Source organism: Trachypithecus francoisi, unplaced genomic scaffold, assembly GCF_009764315.1.
Source record: "Trachypithecus francoisi isolate TF-2019V2 unplaced genomic scaffold, Tfra_2.0 Lachesis_group11, whole genome shotgun sequence".
Lineage (NCBI taxonomy): Eukaryota > Metazoa > Chordata > Mammalia > Primates > Cercopithecidae > Trachypithecus > Trachypithecus francoisi.
The window spans coordinates 125,292,670-125,314,086 of NW_022681456.1; the positions used below are offsets into that span (position 1 = coordinate 125,292,670).

The 21,417-nt window shown below is 51.1% G+C and overlaps 1 protein-coding gene across 2 annotated transcripts; it reads left to right on the forward strand.

Moving 5' to 3' along the window:
• Positions 1-3,555: 3,555 nt before the first annotated feature.
• On the forward strand, positions 3,556-19,734 carry LPAR5 (lysophosphatidic acid receptor 5). Of its 2 annotated transcripts, XM_033223070.1 has the most exons (3): positions 3,556-3,887; positions 9,433-9,740; positions 17,172-19,734. In XM_033223070.1, the coding sequence occupies exon 3, from the start codon at positions 17,388-17,390 to the stop codon at positions 18,504-18,506; it is 1,119 nt and encodes a 372-aa protein (XP_033078961.1). In that variant the 5' UTR covers positions 3,556-3,887; positions 9,433-9,740; positions 17,172-17,387; the 3' UTR covers positions 18,507-19,734. The 2 variants fall into 2 exon arrangements, with proteins under 2 accessions (XP_033078961.1, XP_033078960.1); XM_033223069.1 differs by lacking the exon at positions 9,433-9,740 and having other exon boundaries at positions 3,557-3,887.
• Positions 19,735-21,417: the final 1,683 nt, after the last annotated feature.

A 21,417-nucleotide genomic window follows, 5' to 3' on the forward strand; every position in this document is an offset into this window, starting at 1 on the left:
GGTCTTTGATGTCCCTATGGCTCTGAGAGATTGTGATTTGAGGGGATGGAATTTTGGAGGTGGGGGACATATTTGGAGGTCAGCAGGGCTTTATGATACCTTTGCATCACACCATGAGGATGGGGCCTACCTATTACCCATGGTTGTGGGGCTCCCATGACAAGAAGGGGACCTCCACCAGATTGTATCTCCAGAACTACTCCTTTTGTTCTTTTTCTCTTTCTTTTTTTTATTTTGAGACACAGTCTCCCTTTGTCACCCAGGCTGGAGTGTAGTGGTGCAATCTCAGCTCACTACAACTTCTGCCTCCTGGGTTCAAGCAGTTCTCTGCCTCAGCCTCCCGAATAGCTGGGATTATAGGCATGCACCACCATGCCTGGCTAATTTTTGCATTTTTAGTAGAGACGGGGTTTTACCATCTTGGCCAGGCTGGTCTTGAACTCCTGACCTCATGATCCACCTGCCTCAGCCTCCCAAAGTGCTGGGATTACAGGCATGAGCCACTGCCCCCAGCCATTTTTTTTTTTTAAGACAGGATCTCACTCTGTTGCCCAGGCTGGAGTGCAGGGGCATGAACATGGCTCACTGCAGCCTCAAACTCCTGGGTTCAAGCAATCCTCCCACTTCAGCCTCTCGAGTACCTGGGACTACAAGCAGGCACCACCATGCCCGGCTAATTTATTTTATTTTTTTTGAGATGGGGTCTCGCTCTGTCATCCAGGCTAGAGTGCAGTGGCGCGATCTAGACTCACTGCAAACTCCACCTCCTGGGTTCGAGATATTATCCTGCCTCAGCCTCCAGAGTAGCTGGAAATACAGGCTTGAGCCACCACGACCAGCTAATTTTTGTAATTTTTTTTTTTTTTTTTTTTTTTTGTAGAGACAGGGTTTCGCCATGTTGCCCAGGCTGGTCTTGAACTCCTGCGCTAAAGCAATCCATTCGCCTCTGCCTCCCAAAGTGCTGGGATTACAGGCATGAGCCACACACCCGGCCTCTGCTAATTTTTTGACATATTTTTGTAGAGCTGGGCACGGTGGCTCACGCCTGTAATTCCAGCACTTTGGGAGGCTGAGGTGGGTGGATCACGAAGTCAAGAGATTGAGTCCATCCTGGTCAACATGCTGCAATACCCCATCTCTACTGAAAATACAAAAATTAGTTGGGCATGGTGGCATGTACCTGTAGTCCCAGCTACTCGGGAGGCTGAGGCAGGAGAATCGCTTGAACCCGGGAGGTGGAGGTTGCAGTGCGCTGAGATCACACCACTGCACTCCAGCCTGGCAACAGAGCGAGACTCCATCTGAAAAAAAAAAAAAAAAATTTTTTTTTTAGAGATGGGGTCCCCCTGTGTTGCCCAGGCCAGCAGAAATCCTCCTTTTAGGGTAAGCTAAAGTTGCAGACCTCGTGGGACACGGAGGCAGGGACTGAGGTGACAGAAACTTCCTCGCATGCAGTATATGTAGGCCTCACCTCCTGGCCACTCAGAGGCACTAGAGCCCAACTCCATCTGTCTGATGCCATCTGCTCTCCCCACTCTGCTGCATGCCCCAGGACATACCTACTGACAGAAATCTTTTATGCCCAGGGGCATTGAAAAAAGCCCAGGAGAATGGCCGGGCACAGGGGCTCATGCCTGTAATCCCAGCACTTTGGGAGGCTGAGGAGGGCAGATCACCTGAGGTCAGGCGTTCAAGACCAGCCTGGCCAACATAGTGAAAACCCGTCTCTACTAAAAATACAAAAATTAGCCGGGCGTGGTGGCAGGTGCCTGTGATCCCAGCTACTTGGGAGACTGAGGCAGGAGAGTTGCTTGAACCTGGGAGGCGGAGGTCGCAGTGACCTGAGATTGCACCACTGTACTCCAGCCTGGGTGACACAGCAAGCGAGACTCCATCTCAGAAAAAAAAAAAAAAGAAAAAAACTAACCCAGGAGAAGGAGCCGGCAAGAAGGGGGAGGCCTGAAGCCAGTGCACACTAAGGTCAAGTGAGGTCAGCAAGGCCCACAGGCTCCAGTGGATTTCCCTGAGGAAGCAGGACTTGCCAGGCTACAAGCAAGGGTCAGATGCACACAGACCACCTGAGGGCACATGTCAGGGGACTCGGCCTGCCTCCGTGGCTTCTCTTGGGACTGACTTTCTTGCTTTTCCAGCTCTTGAAAGCAGGGTAAAGAGAGAGGCACAATGGCAAGGTGATATCCGCACATCAGGGAAACTAATTATTGAGCTGTAGACCACCTTTACTTTCTGCCTTTTCCCAGACAAATGTCAGGAGGGATGAGGTCAGAGTACTCAGGGAGGGAGAAGCCAGGGCTGAGGATGATGCTGGAAATGCAGGAAGAGACAGGCTTCAGTAGAGAAGGGTGGGGAGAGGCAGGAGCAGGAATTTTGGCTGGAGAAGCAGGCAGGCTTGGGCCAGGGAGGAGGGAAGACACAACCTGACACGCGGGACCGTGCCAGAGACTCCTCTCTGAGGAAGAATGTGGCCCCTGGGGCAGAAGGAGGCCTCCCCACTCACCCTGGGGACTTGGTATTGTCTCCAAACCTCCGGGATGAGGATTTATCCTCCTGTTCCATTTAGTGTTCCATCTCATCCCTGCCCCTCAGGCCCAGGATAAGCAGAAGAAAAGGATTCATTTGTGCCCCCAAAACAGCTCTGGGACAGAGCTTTTCACAAAGGCTTTAGACCAAGCCAAGCTTCTGCTGGAGGCTCAGCACAGCTGGGGTCTGTTGGGAGGGCCTGGATACAGAGATACTAAGTCTTCACGATGAAGCCTGTCTGTGGGGAAAGGGTGCATCCTCCCAACGCCGCCTGAACACAAAAGCAGAGGAAGTAGGCTTCGCCAATTCAGCGAATGGGTTAGAGCACGTACTAAAGAGGGACTTCCTGTGTTGGGGCTGAGACACTGATGGGCCACGAGACTCTAAAATGAGGGTGGGCCTATTCCAGAGCTGATCCTCAGGGGCAAGGCGGATGGGGAGATGTAAGAACCTTCTTTTCAGACCTCTGACCCTAGGAACTGGAGGCGGGGGACCCAGGATGTGAATTCTTTGAAAGAGGAGGCAGGCCAGGTGCGGTGGCTCACGCCTGTAATCCCAGCACGCGGTGGCTCACGCCTGTAATCCCAGCACGCGGTGGCTCACGCCTGTAATCCCAGCACTCGGTGGCTCACGCCTGTAATCCCAGCACGCGGTGGCTCACGCCTGTAATCCCAGCACTCGGTGACTCACGCCTGTAATCCCAGCACTCTGGGTGGCCGCGGCAGGCAGACCACAAGGTCAGGAGTTTGAGACCAGTCTGGCCAACATGGTGAAACCCCGTCTCTACTAAAAATACAAAAAATTAGCTGGGTGTGGTGGTGCACGCCTGTAATCCCAGCTACTCGGGGGGCTGAGGCAGGAGAATCGCATGAATCCAGGAGGCAGAAGTTGCAGTGAGCTGAGATCGCGCCACTGCTCTCCAGCTCAGGTGACAGTGCGAGACTCCGTCTCAAAAAAAAAAATCCAGAAAGAAAGAAAGAGGAGGCAAAGACAGAGCAAGGCATGTGGTGCTTGTGGGGAGGTGGGTAACACAGGAAGAGCATGGGGGAGGAACTGGGCAGAGAGGAGGCATTCCCCTCCCCCTGCCCTTCTCATTGTTCCCAACCCACTGGTCCTTTCTCTTCAGCCCCCCTCAACATCGCTCGCCAGAAAGGCTGGATACCGGGGCAGGGTGTGTGGAGGAGAGTGAGGGAATGATCATGACTGCACCTCCTGCTCACTTTTACACTCCTGTTCTCACTTCCTGCCTCTGGCAGAAAATAGCCCTGCCCCTCTGGCTTATCTCAGCAAAAAGCAGTGCCCAGCCCAGCTCAGAGGGCAATGGGACAGATCCCAGAGGCCCTGAGGAGGTAAGGAACCTGGGCCCTGGATATGTATGTGGGAAGCTGAAGGACAGAGACACAGGGAGAAGGAAGGTGGCTGCACACCCTCTGGTGTGTGAGCGGTGTTGGGTTGGGTGACATAGGAGGAGCAGTCTCGGGGCCTCTGTATCGCGGTCTCTTTGCTCCTCAGTGCCTTGGGGTTGAGATCACCCGTGCTTGTGAAGCTGCCTGGCTCTGTGTCTGTGTAAGGACACTGTCCCTAAGGCAGGGCCTTCTTTCTCTTCCTCCCCAGTCCAGCTGTCTGTGCACATACATGTATATTACAGGATGTGTACAGACACTGATTTCTGTGACTAGGGATCTTGTGTGCACATCTCTTAGCGTGTGTGTATGTCTGTGTGTCTGTGCACACACATGTGTAAAGAGTGGTATACTTACCTGACATCAGTAAGGAGAGATTTATCCTCCTACAGGGGCCTCCATGTCCCTCCTTCCTGGTGTTCCTTCTTTTCTGGGGCAGTTGCCATTTCTTTGAGTCCTGCATCTCTCCCACAGCATAACCTCTTCTTCAAGGCAGGCCTGGGGGAGAGGGTCTGTGCTGCCCTCCCCCACACCTAGATTCCCTCCTTCCACTTCCTGTTAGCCTCCTTTTTGGCAGTTTTTTCCATCTTCGCCATCTGGCCTGGCACTGTGCCTATTCCGCTCCTGAAGGGAGCTGCAGGGCTCGGGAAGCAGGAGTGTGGGATGGGGACCAGGCCAGGGGCCTGGCAGCTCTCAGTGCTCAGCTTGGGCCATTCTGTGTGACTGTCAGAAAGAGGTGGCTTTTTGACAACCAGGCTCCTTTATAAAGAAACCTAAGACGGGCTGGGGCCGGGTGCGGTGGCTCATGCCTATAATCTCAGCATTTTGGGAGGCCGAGGCGGGTGGATCACCTGAGGTCAGGAGAAACCCCATATCTACTAAAAATACAAAAATTAGCCAGGCATGGTGGCATGCGCCTGTAGTCCCAGCTACTCAGGAGGCTGAGACAAGAGAATTGCTTGAACCGGGGAGGCGAAGGTTGCAGTGAGCTGAGATTGCACCACTGTACTCCAGCCTAGGCGATGGAGGAAGACTCCATCTCAAAAAAAAAAAAAAAAAAAAAAAGATGGGCTGGGTGCAGTGGCTCACGCTTGTAATCCCAGCACCCAGCAATTTGGGAGGCCGAGGTCTGCGGATCACTCGAGGTCAGGACACCAGCCTAACCTGGCCAACATGGTGAAACCCTGTTTCTACCGAAAACACAAAAGGTTAGGCAGGTGTGGTGGTGTGAACCATGATCCCAGCTACTCGGGTGGCTAAGGCACGAGAATTGCTTGAACCTAAGAGGTGGAGGTTGCAGTGAGCCAAGATGGTGCTACTGCACTCTAGCCTCCAAACAAAGTGAGACTCTGTATCCAAAAAAAAGAAACCCAAGAACTTCTCCCCTTTGGAACAGAGTAACAAGAGAGCATCGCCATTCCTTTCTAAAACATTCCTAACTTTACCTTTATATTATTTTGTTTTTTTTTTTTTTTTTTTTTTTTTTTTTTGAGACGGAGTCTGGCTCTGTCGCCCAGGCTGGAGTGCGGTGGCCGGATCTCAGCTCACTGCAAGCTCCGCCTCCCAGGTTCACGCCATTCTCCTGCCTCGCCTCCAAGTAGCTGGACTACAGGCGCCCGCCTCGTCGCCCGGCTAGTTTTTGTATTCTTTAGTAGAGACGGGGTTTCACCGTATTAGCCAGGATGGTCTCGATCTCCTGACCTTGTGATCCGCCCATCTCGGCCTCCCAAGTGCTGGGATTACAGGCTTGAGCCACCACGCCGGCCTACCTTTATATTTATTTATTTATGTTTTTGAGACAGAATTTCACTCTTGTCGCCCAGGCTGGAGTGCAGTGACCTGATCTCAGCTCACTACAACCTCCAACTCCTGGGCTCAAGCGATTCTCCTGCCTCAGCCTCCCGGGTAGCTGGGATTACAGGTGCCACCACCACGCCCAGCTAATTTTTGTATTTTTGGTAGATATGGGGTTTTGCCATGTTGGCCAGGCTGGTCTTGAATGCCTTACCTCAGGTGATCTGCCCACCTCAGCCTCCCAAAGTGCTGGAATTACAGGCGTGAGCCACCACTTGGCCTAACTTTACCTTTAAGTAGCTGCTCAACTAAATATCTTGGTCTATTTAACATTGTAATTTTTTTTCTTTTTTTTTTTTTTTAAAGGGAGTCTCGGCCGGGCGCGGTGGCTCAAGCCTGTAATCCCAGCACTTTGGGAGGCCGAGATGGGCGGATCACGAGGTCAGGAGATCGAGACCATCCTGGCTAACACGGTGAAACCCCGTCTCTACTAAAAATACAAAAAAAAACCTAGCTGGGCGAGGTGGCGGCGCCTGTAGTCCCAGCTACTCGGGAGGCTAAGGCAGGAGAATGGCGTAAACCTGGGAGGCGGAGCTTGCAGTGAGCTGAGATCTGGCCACTGCACTCCAGCCTGGGCGACAGAGCGAGACTCCGTCTCAACAAAAAAAAAAAAAAAAAACGGAGTCTCACTCTGCCGCCCAGACTGGAGTGCAGTGGCGCAATCTTGGCTCACTGCAACCTCTGCCTCCTGGGTTCAAGCGAGTCTCCTGCCTCAGCCTCCTGAGTAGGTGGGATTATAGGCATGTGCCAGCAAACCTGGCTAAATTTTGTAGTAGAGATGGAGTTTCACCGTGTTAGCCAGGATGGTCCGATCTCCCGACCTCGTGATCCGCCTGCCTCGGCCTCCTAAAGTGCTGGGATTACAGGTGTAAGCCACCGTGCTCGGCCCTTTCTTTTTCTTTTTATTTTTTGAGACGGAGTCTCGCTCTGTTGCCCAGGCTGGAGTGCAATGACCGGATCTCAGCTCACTGCAAGCTCCGCCTCCTGGGTTTACGCCATTCTCCTGCCTCAGCCTCCCGAGTAACTGGGACTACAGGCGCCGGCCACCTCGCCCGGCTAATTTTTTTGTATTTTTTAGTAGAGATGGGGTTTCACCGTGTTAGCCAGTAAGATCTCGATCTCCTGACCTCGTGATCCGCCCGCCTCGGCCTCCCAAAGTGCTGGGATTACAGGCTTGAGCCACCGTGCCCGGCCTCTTTTTTTTCTTTTTCTTTTTTTTTTTGAGGCAGAGTCTCGCTCTGTCCGCCAGGCTGAAGTGCAGTGGCACAATCTTGGCTCACTGCAACCTCTGTCTCCCGAGCTCAAGCAATTCTCCCGCCTCAGCCACTGGAGTAGCTGGGATTACAGGCGTGTGCCACCACGCCTGGCTAATTTTTGTATTTTTAGTAGAGATGAGGTTTCACCACGTTGGCCAGGCTAGTCTCGAATTCCTAACCTCAGGTGATCCGCCTGCCTTGACCTACCAAAGTGCTGGGATTACAGGCTTGAGCCACTGCCTCTGGCATGTTGTAACTTTTTCAACAGAAAGACTTGAGATCAGCCGGGCACGGTGTAATCCCAGCACTCTGGGAGGCCGAAGCTGGAGGATCGCCTGAGGTCAGGAGTTCGAGACCAGCCTGGCCAACATGGTGAAACCCAGTCTTCTCTACTAAAAATATAGAAATTGTCCAGGCGTGGTGGCTCACGCCTATAATTCCAGCACTTTGGGAGGCCGAGGCGGGTGGATCACCTGAGGTCAGCAGTTCGAGACCAGCCTCACCAACAGGGAGAAACCCCATCTCTACTAAAAATAGAAAATTAGCCGTGCATGGTGGCATGTGCCTCTAATCCCAGCTACCAGGGAGGCTGAGGCAGGAGAATTGCTTAAACCTTGGAGGCGGAGGTTGCCGGGAGCCGAGATCGTGCCATTGCACTCCACTCTGGGCAACAAGAGTGAAACTCTGTCTCAAAAAAACCAAAAAAAAAACCCAGAAATTAGCCAGGCGTGGTGGTGAGCGCCTATAATCCCAGCTACTCGGGAGGCTGAGGCAGCAGAATCACTTGAACCCAGGAGGCAGAGGTTGCAGTGAGCCGAGATTGTGCCTGTTCGCTGCAGCCCGGGTGATACAGCATGTGGAACTCCTTCTCGGGAAGAGAAGGGGAGGAGAGGGAAGGGGGGGGAGGGGGAGGAGGAGGGAGGGGAGGGAAGGAAAGAAGGGCTGCCTTGAGATTCTTTTAAAATAATCCATCCACTCATTCAGTGTCTAGTATATGCTTTCTAATTGGAAGTATCTACTGGTTCTCCAAGTCATGGTTAAGAATGATCAAGTGATACTGTAATTATAGTGTAAACTGTTACTGAAATCTTAATTGCAAGCTGTTTCCAAACAGGTCTTTTAAGGGAAGTGGTCTTTTGCTGAGTTATACATTTGGACAAAATTGATATAAGAACTATTATCACAGAATTAGAGCGTGGGCGGGGACAGTTGGGGGCAGGATGGGTGTATGGGGTGGGGAGGTTGAATTTCCTATTAAGCAGCCAGTAAGTGTCACTCATGGCCTGCTAAATGCAGAGAGTGAAATGTGTCTGCAAGGTGCGCTCCCACCCTAGGAACTTACCATCTAATTAGGGAAATAGAACAAATACACATAGAACGACTGAGGGGCTCAAAACAGCAAACTAAGTGCCTAAGTGCTTATGTATGCACTTTAAGGGGGAATTGTAAGGAGGCTTATTTATTTTTTTGAGATGGAATTTTGCTTTTGTCACTCAAGCTGGAGTGCAGTGGCACGATCTCTGCTCGCTGCAACCTCTGCCCCTCGGGTTCAAGCAATCCTCCTGCCTCAGCCTCCCAAGTAGCTGGGACTACAGGCATGCACCACCACGCCCAGCTAATTTGTATTTTTAGTAGAGACGAGGTTTCATCATGTTGGCCAGGCTGGTCTCAAACTCCTGACTTCATGATCTGCCCGCCTTGGCCTCCCAAAGTGCTGGGATTACAGGCGTGAGCCACCGCGTCCCGGCCTGTTTATTTCTTTTCATTGAGACGGAGTCTCACTCTGTTGCCCAGAATGGAGTGCAGTGGTGTGATCTTGGTTCACCGCCAAGCTCCACCTCTTTGTTTCAGGTGATTCAATGAGGCATATTTATGTGCATGTGTGAAACATGAGTTTATGTCACCACTTTTGGAAGTGGGTTATTAAAAATATTATTAGAATAAACCACTTTTTTTTTTTTTTTTGAGACGGAGTCTCGCTCTGTCGCCCAAGCTGGAGTGCAGTGGCCAGATCTCAGCTCGCTGCAAGCTCCGCCTCCCGGGTTCACGCCATTCTCCTGCCTCAGCCTCCCGAGTAGCTGGGACCACAGGCGCCCGCCACCTCGCCCGGCTAGTTTTTTGTACTTTTTAGTAGAGACGGGGTTTCACCGTGTTAGCCAGGATGGTCTCGATCTCCTGACCTCGTGATCTGCCCGTCTCGGCCTCCCAAAGTGCTGGGATTACAGGCTTGAGCCACCGCGCCCGGCCAGAATAACCCACTTTATACATTTCAGTTGGACAAACGAGGAAGTGAAATAATGTATCTATGTTGGATGTTACGTATGCACATTGCGATATGGTGATGATCAGTAAATGATAGCTATTATTTTTAACATTTACAGAGGTAGGTGCTGGGAATACACAAAGATGAATAAGCCATGGTCCACAGCCCCTACCTCTAAGAGCTCACAGTCTAATGGGAGGGGCAGACCAGGAATAGCTGACTACCACGCATGTGGAGAGCGCTGAGAAAGCTCCGCACTGCAGCGGAGGCACAAGGATACAACATCTGCCTGTGTTGCCCGGGGTGGTCAGGGATGGCTTTGCAGAGTCTGGAGAAAATACTAGGCTTGCCAGTTGGAGAACGGGAGGCAGGGCATTCCAAGGTGAAAAAACACCACATACCAAGGCAGAGTCCTGAAAACTTAAGGTATGTCCACAATGAGTATTAGTTTGGTGTGAATGGAGCAAAGGAGCATGGGCCAGGGGAGTGTATCAGAAATGAGCCTGCTTTTACTTGCTTTTCAGCATGTTTAAGTCCCATTTGGTATTATTTTCGTTGTTGAGATTGGTATTTTGCAGAGGAAGTATTTCTTTATTCTCTTTAACTGTTTTACTGTTTCTCTTACAACTCTCAAACTGTTGATGGTGGTGGTTGGAGGCAGAACAAGACCAAATACAAGAAAAACTTGTGGCCGGGTACAGTGGCTCATGCCTGTAATCCTAGGACTTTCAGAGCCCCAGGGCATAAGGATTGCTTGAGCCTATGAGTTTACGACCAGTCCGGGCAACATAGTCAGACCCTGTTTCTACAAAAAACATTTTTCTTTTTCTTTTTTTGAGATGGAGTCTTGCTCTGTAGCCCAGGCTGGAGTGCAGTGGCACGATCTTAGCTCACTGCAACCTCTGCCTCCTGGGTTCAAGCGATTCTCCTGACTCAGTCTCCTGAGGAGCTGGGATTACAGGCACCCGCCACCATGCCTGGCTAATTTTTTGTATTTTTAGTAGAGATGGGGTTTCACCATGTTGGTCAGGCTGGTTTCGAACTCCTGACCTCAAGTGATCTACCCACCTCAGCCTCCCAAAGGATTACAGGCATGAGCCACTGCACCCGGCCATCTACAAAAAAATTAAAAATTAGCCAGGGATGGTGGCACACACCTGTGTAGGTCCAACTACTCAGAGACTGAGGTAAGAGGATCCCTTGAATGTGGGAGGTCAGGACTGCAGTGGACCAAGATCAAGCCTCTGCTTTCCAGCCTAGACCACGGAGTGAGACCCTGTCTCAAAAAAAACACCAAAAAAAGTAAAACAACAATCAGAAAAACTTGTTATAGTCAGGTTTATGACTTATTTTCTTGCAACAATTTAAACAGTTCCTTTTTTTTTTTTTTTTAATTGAGACAGTCTCCCTCTGTCACCCAGGCTGGAGTGCAGTGGTGCAAACTTGACTCACTGCAATCTCCACCTCCCAGGTTAACGCCAGTCTCCTGAGTAACTGGGAGTACAGGCGCCCGTCACAACGCCTGGCTCATTTGTTTTGTATTTTTAGTAGAGACGGGGTTTCACCATGTTAGCCAGGATGGTCTCGATCTCCTGACCTTGTGATCTGCCCGCCTCAGCCTCCCAAAGTGCTAGGATTACAGGCGTGAGCCACCATGCCTGGCCCTTTTTTTTTTCTTTTTGAGACGGAGTCTCGCTCTGTCGCCCAGGCTGGAGTGCAGTGGCTCAATCTCGGCTCATTGCAAGCTCCGCCTCCCGGGTTCATGCCATTCTCCTGCCTCAGCCTCCCGAGTAGCTGGGCCTACAGGCACCTGCCACCACGCCCGGTTAATTTTTTGTATTTTTAGTACAGACGGGGTTTCACCGTGTTAGCCAGGATGGTCTCGATCTCCTGACCTCGTGATCCGCCTGCCTCGGCCTCCCAAAGTGCTGGGATTACAGGTGTGAGCCACCGCGCCCTGCCTAAACAGTTCCTTTTGAAAGGAATAAGCTCGGTGTCTTGGGATAATTGCTCAGGGTCTCAGACAACTTCTTTCCCTAAGATGACATCTAGACACCCATGTTCACAGTGGCATTATTCACAATAGCCAAAAGGTGGAAAGAATCCAAGTATTCACTGACAGATGAATGGATGAGCAAAATATTATGCAGCGAAATACATTATCCAGCTATAAAAATGAAATTCCAGGCCAGGCACAGTTGCTCACGTCTGTAATCCCAGAATTTTGGGAGGCCGAGGCAGGCGGATCACCTGAGGTCAGGTGTTCAAGACCAGCCTGACCAACAGGGAGAGACCTTGTCTCTACTAAAAATACAAAATTAGGCAGGCGTGGTGGCGCATGCCTGTAATCCCAGCTACTTCGGAGGCTGAGGCACGAGAATTGCTTGAATCCCGGAGGCAGAGGTTACGGTGAGCCGAGATCGCACAAGAGCAAAACTGGGTCTCAAAAAAAAAAAAAAAAAAAAGGTAAAGGAATAAAAAGAAATTCATACTACAACATGAATGAATCTTGGAAACATTATGCTAAGTAAAAAAAAAAAAAAAAAACAGACACAAAAGGACAAATATTGTATGATTCCATTCATATGAGATATCCAAGATACGCAAATTCATTGAGACAGAAAGTAGACTAGAACCAGAGCTGAGTGGGGTGCGGTGGGTAGTACCGTTTAATGACTGCAGAGTCGTGCTTGGTTGATAAAAAAGCTCTATTTCTGGAAACAGACAGTGGTGACGGTTAAGCAACACTGTCTTGGTCTTTTTCGTTGTTGTTGTTGTTTTTGAGACAGACTCTCACTCTGTCTCCCAGGCCGGAGTGCAGTGGCACAATCTTGGCTCACTGCAACCTCTGCCTCCCAGGTTCCAGCAATTCTCCTGCCTCAGCCTCCCAAGTAGCTGGGACTACAGGCACATGCCACTACGCCCAGCTAATTTTTGTATTTTTACTAGAGATGGGTTTCACCATGTTGGCCAGGTTGGTCTCAAACTCCTGACCTTGGGTGATCCACCCGTCTTGGCCTCCCACAGTGCTGGGATTATAGGCATGAGCACCCCGCCTGGCCACAACACTGTCAATGTACTTAACTACACTGCATTGTACACTTAGAAAATATAAGTGTTAGCTGGGTGCAGTGGTGCATGCCTGTATGTCCCAGCTACTTGGGAGGCTGAGGCAGGATCATCTGAGTGTCCAAGAGTTCAAAACCAGCCTGGGGAACATAGTAAGACCCTGTCTCAAAAAAAAAAAAAAAAAAAGATAGGCCTGGCACAGTGGCTCACACCTATAATGACTGTAAACAATCCTCCCACTTTGGGAGGCAGAGGTGGGCAGATTACCTGAGGTCAGGAGTTGGAGACCAGCCTGGTCAACATGGTGAAACCCCATCTCTACTAAAAATACAAAAAACTTTAGCTGGGCATTATGGTACATGCCTGTAATCCCAGCTACTCAGGAGGCAGAGGCAGGATAATTGCTTGAACCTGGGAGGCAGAGGTTGCAGTGAGCTGACATCGTGCTATTGCACTCCAGCCTGGGTGACAGAGCATGCACACAAAAAATTTTACAAATTTTAAGTTATGTATATTTTACCACACATACACAAAATAGATGGTACGTGGGGTTGAAGTGGAGGGGTGGCTTCCGTGGCGTTATGGCGTTGAGGAAGGTGGCATCCCTCAGACTATGTGCTTTCCTCTGTCTCTTCCATCTCTTGACCACATCCTTTGTCTGTCAGTTTTTGCCTGAGGACTGCAGCTGCTGCATTCTCCCCTCTGGCAGCCTCATCAGCACCAGTGGTACCCCTCCTCACCTCACCTCTGTGCTCTCTGGGCTTAGGGTTCCCTTTGGTCACTCACTACCAAACCACCGTCTTCCCACTACCACAGAGCTTCATCTGGGATTAGACCTGCTGGGGGAGCACTTGGCAAAACTCAGCCCACAGGGCCTTCCCCTGCCTAGCAAGACTGTGCTGTCAAATTTATTCACATGTGGCTCTGGTGAAGACTAGCATGCAATCAGCCTATGAGGGCACTGTTATGTTATTATTCCCATTTTACAGAAACTGAGAAGTCAAACCATTAAGCTGAACCCAGTTTGCTTTGACCACAAATCCAGCCCACATAGGCGCAATGATGGATGTGATGAGTAAGGCTGGGAAGGGAGGCTGAGGCAGGAGAATGGCGTGAACCCGGGAGGCGGAGCTTGCAGTGAGCTGAGATCCGGCCACTGCACTCCAGCCTGGGCCACAGAGCAAGACTCTGTCTCAAAAAAAAAAAAAAGAAAAGAAAAGAAAAAAAGGCTGGGATTTTGTTCTGTATTTGGGAGTTTTGTTTGCTTATTTGAGATGGAGTCTCACTCTGTCACCCAGGCTGGAGTACAGTGGCGTGATCTTGGCTCACTGCAACCTCCGCCTCCTGGGTTCAAATGATTCTCCCGCCTCAGCCTCCCATATACTCAGGAGTTTGATCTTTATTCTTTGGATAATGAGGAGCTAGCCTAGCACCTGGTCCTAGGAGGTGTTCCATAAGACGACCTATTGATTTGTGCTTATTATCTGTCTCCCTCCAATGGAATGTAAAGGAGGTGGGGGCACAGACTTTTTATTTTGTTCCCTGCTGTGAACATGCCTGGAACCTTCTATGAGCTCAGTAAGCAAGGAAAGAAGGAAGGAAGAGATCTTGAGATAGTAACAGCAACCTAAGCATTTTACACACATCATCTTAATCTCCAAACAACCTCATGAATTTGCTGTCTCTCTCTCTCTCTCTCGTTTTCTGAGACAGAGTCTTGCTCTGTCATCCAGGCTGGAGTGCAGTGGCGTGATCTTGGCTCACTGCAACTTCTGCCTCCCAGATTCAAGCAATTCTCATGCCTTAGCCTCCCGAATAGCTGGGATTACAAATGCACACCACCACACCCGGCTAATCTTCGTATTTTTAGTAGAGGCAAGATTTTGTCATATTGGCCAGGTTGGTCTTGAACTCCTGGCCTCAAGTAATCCATCCACATCAGTCTCCTAAAGTGCTGAGATCACAGGCATAAGCTACCGTGCGGCCCCCTTTCTTCTTTTTATTTTGAGATAGAGTCTCGTTTTGTCACCCAGGTTCGAGGGCAGTGGTACAATGTCAGCTCACTGCAGCCTCCACCTCCTGGGTTCAAGTGATTCTCCTGCCTCAGCCTCCTAAGTAGCTGGGACTACAGGCACATGCCACCACATCTGGGTAATTTTTGTATTTTTAATATAGACAGCGTTTTGCCGTGTTGGCCAGGCTAATCTCGAACTCCTGACCTCAGGTGATCTGCCCGCCTCAGTCTCCCAAAGTACTGGATTACAGGCGTGAGCCACTACGCCAGCGTGCAGTGGTGCACTTGAGGCTCACTGCACTGCATCCTCCACCTCCCTGGAGTCAAGTGATTCTCTCACTTCAGCCTCACAAGTAGCTGGGACTATGGGCATGTGCCACCATGCCCGGCTAATTTTTTAATTTTTTAATTTTTTTTTTTTGAGGCGGGGTCTCGCTCTGTCGCCCGGACTGGAGTGCAGTGGCCGGATCTCAGCTCACTGCAAGCTACGCCTCCCGGGTTTACGCCATTCTCCTGCCTCAGCCTCCGGAGTAGCTGGGACTACAGGCGCCCGCCACCTCACCCGGCTAGTTTTTGTATTTTTAGTAGAGACGGGGTTTCACCGTGTTAGCCAGGAAGGTCTCGATCTCCTGACCTCGTGATCCGCCCGTCTCAGCCTCCCAAAGTGCTGGGATTACAGGCTTGAGCCACCGCGCCCGGCCAAATTTTTTAATTTTTTAATATTTTTTATTTTTTTTTTTTGAGACAGTCTTGCTCTGTCACCCAGGCTAGAGTGCAATGGTATGATCTCGGCTCACTGCAACCTCCGCCTTCCGGTTCAAGTGATTCTTCCTGCCTCAGCCTCCCAAGTAGCAGGGATTACAGGCGCCTGCCACCACATCGGCTAATTTTTTTTTTTTTAGTAGAGACAGGATTTCGCCATATTGGCCAGGATGATCTCGAACTCCTGACCTCAGTGATCTGCCTGCCTCAGTCTCCCAAAGTACTGGATTACAGGCATGAGCCACTACGCCAGCGTGCAGTGGTGCACTTGAGGCTCACTGCACTGCATCCTCCACCTCCCTGGAGTCAAGTGATTCTCTCACTTCAGCCTCACAAGTAGCTGGGACTATGGGCATGTGCCACCATGCCCGGCTAATTTTTTAATTTTTTAATTTTTTTTTTTTGAGGCGGGGTCTCGCTCTGTCGCCCGGACTGGAGTGCAGTGGCCGGATCTCAGCTCACTGCAAGCTACGCCTCCCGGGTTTACGCCATTCTCCTGCCTCAGCCTCCGAGTAGCTGGGACTACAGCGCCCGCCACCTCACCCGGCTAGTTTTTGTATTTTTAGTAAGACGGGGTTTCACCGTGTTAGCCAGGAAGGTCTCGATCTCCTGACCTCGTGATCCGCCCGTCTCAGCCTCCCAAAGTGCTGGGATTACAGGCTTGAGCCACCGCGCCCGGCCAAATTTTTTAATTTTTTAATATTTTTTATTTTTATTTTTTGAGACAGTCTTGCTCTGTCACCCAGGCTAGAGTGCAATGGTATGATCTCGGCTCACTGCAACCTCCGCCTTCCGGGTTCAAGTGATTCTTCCTGCCTCAGCCTCCCAAGTAGCAGGGATTACAGGCGCCTGCCACCACATCGGCTAATTTTTTTTTTTTTAGTAGAGACAGGATTTCGCCATATTGGCCAGGATGATCTCGAACTCCTGACCTCAGGTGATCCGCCCACCTCAGCCTCCCAAAGTGCTGGGATTACAGGTATGAGCCACTGCACCCAGCCTTATTTTTATTTATTTTATTTTTAATTTTATTTATTTATTTATTTTTGAGACAGAGTTTCGCTCTTGTTGCCCAGGCTGGAGTGCAATGGCGTGATCTTGGCTCACTGCAACCTCCGCCCCTCGGGTTCAAGCAATTCCTCTGTCTCAGTCTCCTGAGTAGCTGGGATTACAGGTGCCCGCCACTACGCCAGACTAATTTTTGGTATTTTTTTAGTAGAGATAGGGTTTCACCATATTGGCCAGGCTGGTCTCGAACTCCTGACCTCAGGCGGTACACCTGCCTCGGCCTCCCAAAGTGCTGGAATTACAGGCGTAAGCCACCAAGCGCGGCTATTTTTATTTTTTGAGACAGAGTTTCACTTCTGTTGTCCAGGCTGGAGTACAATGGCACGGTCTCAGCTCACTGCAACCTCTGCCTCCCAGTTTCAAGCGATTCTCCTGTCTCAGCCTCCCGAGTAGCTGGGATTACAGGTGAGCACCACCACACCCAGCTCATTTTTGTACTTTTAGTAGAGATGGGGGTTTCACCATATTGGACAGGTTGGTCTCAAACTCCTGACCTCAGGTGATCCACCTGCCTCGGCCTCCCAAAGTGCTGGGATTACAGGTGTGAGCCACTGCACCTGGCCCTGTATATTTTTGTAGAGACAGGGTTTTGCCATGTTGCCCAGGCTGGTCCCCAACCCCTAGGTTCAAGCGATTGATATGCCTTGGCCTCCCAAAGTGCCAGGATTACAGGTGTAGGCCACTGCACCCAGCCCAGATTAATTTTTCTGAAGTCACACAACTAGGTAAGTTAGCAAAACCAAGAGTTAAACCTAGGTATCCGAGTCCCTGCCTTCAAGCCTGGGTGTTTAACACTATACTATAGAGTCCTGCTGTAGGAACCTATTCTGGCCCAGTGGCAGACTTGAGGCTGAGAAAAGATTCAGAAGGTCTGCCAGTGTAGCTAAACATTTGTGTGTGCAGCCCTGTCTCTGTGTAACTTCTGGCTTGCCTTCCTATTTCAGGTCTCTGCTGCTGACGAAGCTGTGACCAAACGCACCCAACCCTTGGCAGCCATCTGTCCCTGCAGCCATAGCCCGCATTCCCATACCCTCCCTCTGCTTGTTTTGGGACCATGTCTGTACAGCCTCCAGGCCCCAGCCCCGGAGGTGAATGCCACGCCATGACTCTGGTGTGCCCCGTGGCATCCCCAGCCTAGCTCCCATTCCCACTTTGGCACAATGTTGGCCAACAGCTCCTCAACCAACAGTTCTGTTCTCCCGTGTCCTGACTACCGACCTACCCACCGCCTGCACTTGGTGGTCTACAGCTTGGTGCTGGCTGCCGGGCTCCCCCTCAACGCACTGGCCCTCTGGGTCTTTCTGCGCGCGCTGCGCGTGCACTCGGTGGTGAGCGTGTACATGTGTAACCTAGCGGCCAGCGACCTGCTCTTCTCCCTCTCGCTGCCCCTTCGTCTCTCCTACTACGCACTGCACCACTGGCCCTTCCCCGACCTCCTGTGCCAGACGGCGGGCGCCATCTTCCAGATGAACATGTACGGCAGCTGCATCTTCCTGATGCTCATCAACGTGGACCGCTACGCTGCCATCGTGCACCCGCTGAGACTGCGCCACCTGCGACGGCCCCGCGTGGCGCGGCTGCTCTGCCTGGGCGTGTGGGCGTTCATCCTGGTGTTTGCCGTGCCCGCCGCCCGCGTGCACAGGCCCTCGCGCTGCCGCTACCGGGACCTCGAGGTGCGCCTATGCTTCGAGAGTTTCAGCGACGAGCTGTGGAAGGGCAGGCTGCTGCCCCTCGTGCTGCTGGCCGAGACTCTGGGCTTCCTGCTGCCCCTGGCGGCGGTGGTCTACTCGTCGGGCCGAGTCTTCTGGACGCTGGCGCGCCCCGACGCCACGCGGAGCCAGCGGCGGCTGAAGACGGTGCGCCTCCTGCTGGCCAACCTCGTCATCTTCTTGCTGTGCTTCGTGCCCTACAACGCCACGCTGGCGGTCTACGGCCTGCAGCGAAGCAAGCTGGTGGCGGCCAGCGTGCCTGCCCGCGATCGCGTGCGCGGGATACTGATGGTGATGGTGCTGCTGGCCGGCGCCAACTGCGTGCTGGACCCGCTGGTGTACTACTTTAGCGCCGAGGGCTTCCGCAACACCCTGCGCGGCCTGGGCACTCCGCACCGGGTCAGGACCTTGGCCACCAACGGGACGCAGGCGGCGCTCGCGGAATCCGAAAGGTCCGCCGTCACCACCGACGCCACCAGGCCGGATGCCGCCAGTCAGGGGCTGCTCCTACCCTCCAACGCCCACCCTCTGTCTTCCTTCACACAGAGTCCCCAGGATTCCGCCCTCTGAACGCACATCATGCCACAGCGCCGTCCATGCCCGACTCCCAACGCCTCTCGTTCTGGGAGGCTTGCAGGGTGTGCACACAAGAAGGTGGGCTGGGCACTTGGGTCTTTGGGTGGCAACTCCAGCTTAGCAACGCAGAAGAGTACAAAGTGTGGAAGCCGGGGCCCGAGGAAGGCATTGCTGCTGGAAATGGCTTCTTTAAACTGTGAGCACGCAGAGGACCCCATCTCCAGTGGTGGGAAGTGATGCAGAGAGCCCACCCGTGCAGAGGGCAGAAGGGGACGAAATGCCTTTGGGTGGGCGGGGCATTAAACTGCTAAAAGCTGGTTAGATGGAACAGAAAATGAGCATTCTGGATTTAAACCGTCACAGGGGCCTGAGAGCTGAAGAGCCCCAGGTTTGGTGGACCATGCTACTGAGATGCCTGTTCATCTGCTGACTTCTGTCATGGATGCCACCCACTTTCATTTCGGCCTAGGCTTCCCCTGCTCACCATTGAGGCCTAAAAGAAGAGTTCCATATGGACAGAACTAGGTTCTTTCTCGCATAGTGACTTGTGACAATTTAGACCTGGCACCCAGCATGGGACAGTTGGGGCAAGGCAAAACTGGCTTAGAGTTTCCTCCTCGCCAAAATCCAAGTCCAACCCCTTTTTAGGTTATCCTTTCTTCCATCACACCCCCTTTTCCAGGCCTCCTCCATTTTAGGTTCTTAATATTCTCTCTCTCTCTCTCTCTCTCTGCTTTGTCCAGAATAAGGAGAAAATTCTTTCTACTAAAGCATTGGTTCTCAAACTTTTTGGTCTCAGACACCACTCTTAGAAACTGAGGATCTCAAACAGCTTTGCTTATCTTTTGTTCTTTTGATACTTACCATACTAGAAATTAAAGCGAATACATTTTTAAAATAAATACACATGCACACATTCCGTTAGCCACGAGAGCAATAATGTCACCACACACACTTCATGAAACCTCTGGAAAACTCTACAGTATACTTGTGAGAGAATGAGAGTGAAAGGGACAAATAATATCTGTGTAGCAGTATTATGAAAATAGTTTGACCTCGTGGACTCCCTCAAAGGGTTGGTCCCTGGATCACACTTTGAGAACCACACTTGTCCTGAAGTATTAGAGTTCATGTCTAACTTCTTCCCAGGGCATTATGTACAGTGCTTTCTATTATTGTGGGGAGAGGGCAGTGCTAAATAAATTAATCAATTCTGATAGTCTTCATGTCTTGGGGTTTTCCTGCGGCCCTAGGAGTAGTACATACAATGGAAGACTACCCTGGGCATATCAGAGCAGCAGCCCTGGGGCAGGGATGGAGACTGGGGTGGAGCTAGTCATACACTCAGGGGGAGGGGATGGGGCTTCTCTGGGGAAGGGAAAAGGGAACTAAGGGAACTGTGCCATAGCCAGGAGAGAAGAGTTTATGGGGAAGTTAAGAGTGAGATGGAAGGACAGGAATAGGCTGTCCATTCTCAGCACGCTGGAAGCAAGGGAAATGGGCCATCTACTATTCCTTCCTTTTTTTTTTTTTTTTTTTTTTGAGATGGGGTCTAACACTGTGGCCTGGGCTGGAGTGCAATGGCGCCATCTCAGCTCACTGCAACCTTCGCCTCCCGGGTTCATGCAATTCTCCTGCCTCAGCCTCCCAAGTAACTGGGATTACAGGTGCACACCACCAAACCCGGCTAATTTTTTTGTATTTTTAGTAGTGATGGGGTTTCACTATGTTGGCCAGACTGGTCTCGAGCTCCCGACCTCAGGTGAATCTGCCCGCCTCCCAAAGTGCTGGGATTACAGGCATGAACAACTGCGCCCGGCTATTCCTTCCCTCTTTACCCAAGTTGGGGGCTCTGAGGGGCTGCAGAGTTGGCACTTGTGGACATCTTCAGACCCTGACATTACTGAGGGAGTTGTTGCCCTGTGTGCATCCTACAGCATTTCTGACCCTATGTCTCAATACTGTATTTTTATGTGTGTGCGTGCACTGTGTGTGTGTGAGAGCGAGAGAGAGAGAGAGTGTGTGTGTGTGTGTGTGTGTCAGGGTTCGCTGTTTGTGTCTGTGTGTTTTAGTCCAGGGTAGCCTTTTGTGTGTGCCTTTATGCCAAGTGCTCCAGACGGTGATTTATAGGGGTAAAATGACCCCTGGTGGCCAAATCGGAGAACTGACCCAGATTCCTCAGGGATAGCCATGAAATCTGGTCCTTTCTCCATCTGGATGGAGATTGGAGTCTGGAGCCCGGCACTTACCTCCAGCCACTCTGGAAGAGGCCTAGTGATTAGCACCTGCTCCATCTCTCTTCATCTTCAGGGTTCAAGACCTGTGTCCTTCCTGTCCTGAGAGCACCGGCAGCACAAAACCTCGTAGTCCAAAATCTTAGCACTTTGCCCTATTCAAACAGAATCAAACACAATTTTTAAAGATTACTTGAGTACTTTTATAGGCAGGCATGTGAGTTCCAAAGTAATTACAACTCACGGGATGTATCACTTTCCAACATACCATATAATTTATTTATTCTAATTTTTATAGTTTATCATCTCCGCCACCCCGTCCTATATCCTAGGTAGAATGTAAGTTCCGTGGGGGCATGGATTTTTCTTCGATTCTCTGATGATCCCCAGCATCTAACACAGTGCCTGGCACAGAGAAAGTGCTCAATAAATATTTGTTGAATGAATGAACAGTCAGATCTCGCTGTGAAGTAGTTTACAATCTAGTGGGAACCATAGAACAAGTAAACAAAAACTATAATGCCAGGCAGAAAACACAAGAATGCAGGGTAAGGTATTGGCAGTTGGTTTAGTGGGCAATGAGAGGCCCACGGAGGCTCCTGAGTGAAATTTTGCTCACACTGACAAAGTGTGTGGAATAAGCTGGAGGAAAATGATTGGTGGGGAGAGTC

Coding starts and splice junctions, on each gene's coding strand:
- LPAR5 (XM_033223070.1), top strand. CDS start 17,388: ATGTTGGCCAACAGCTCCTCAACCAACAGTTCTGTTCTCCCGTGTCCT.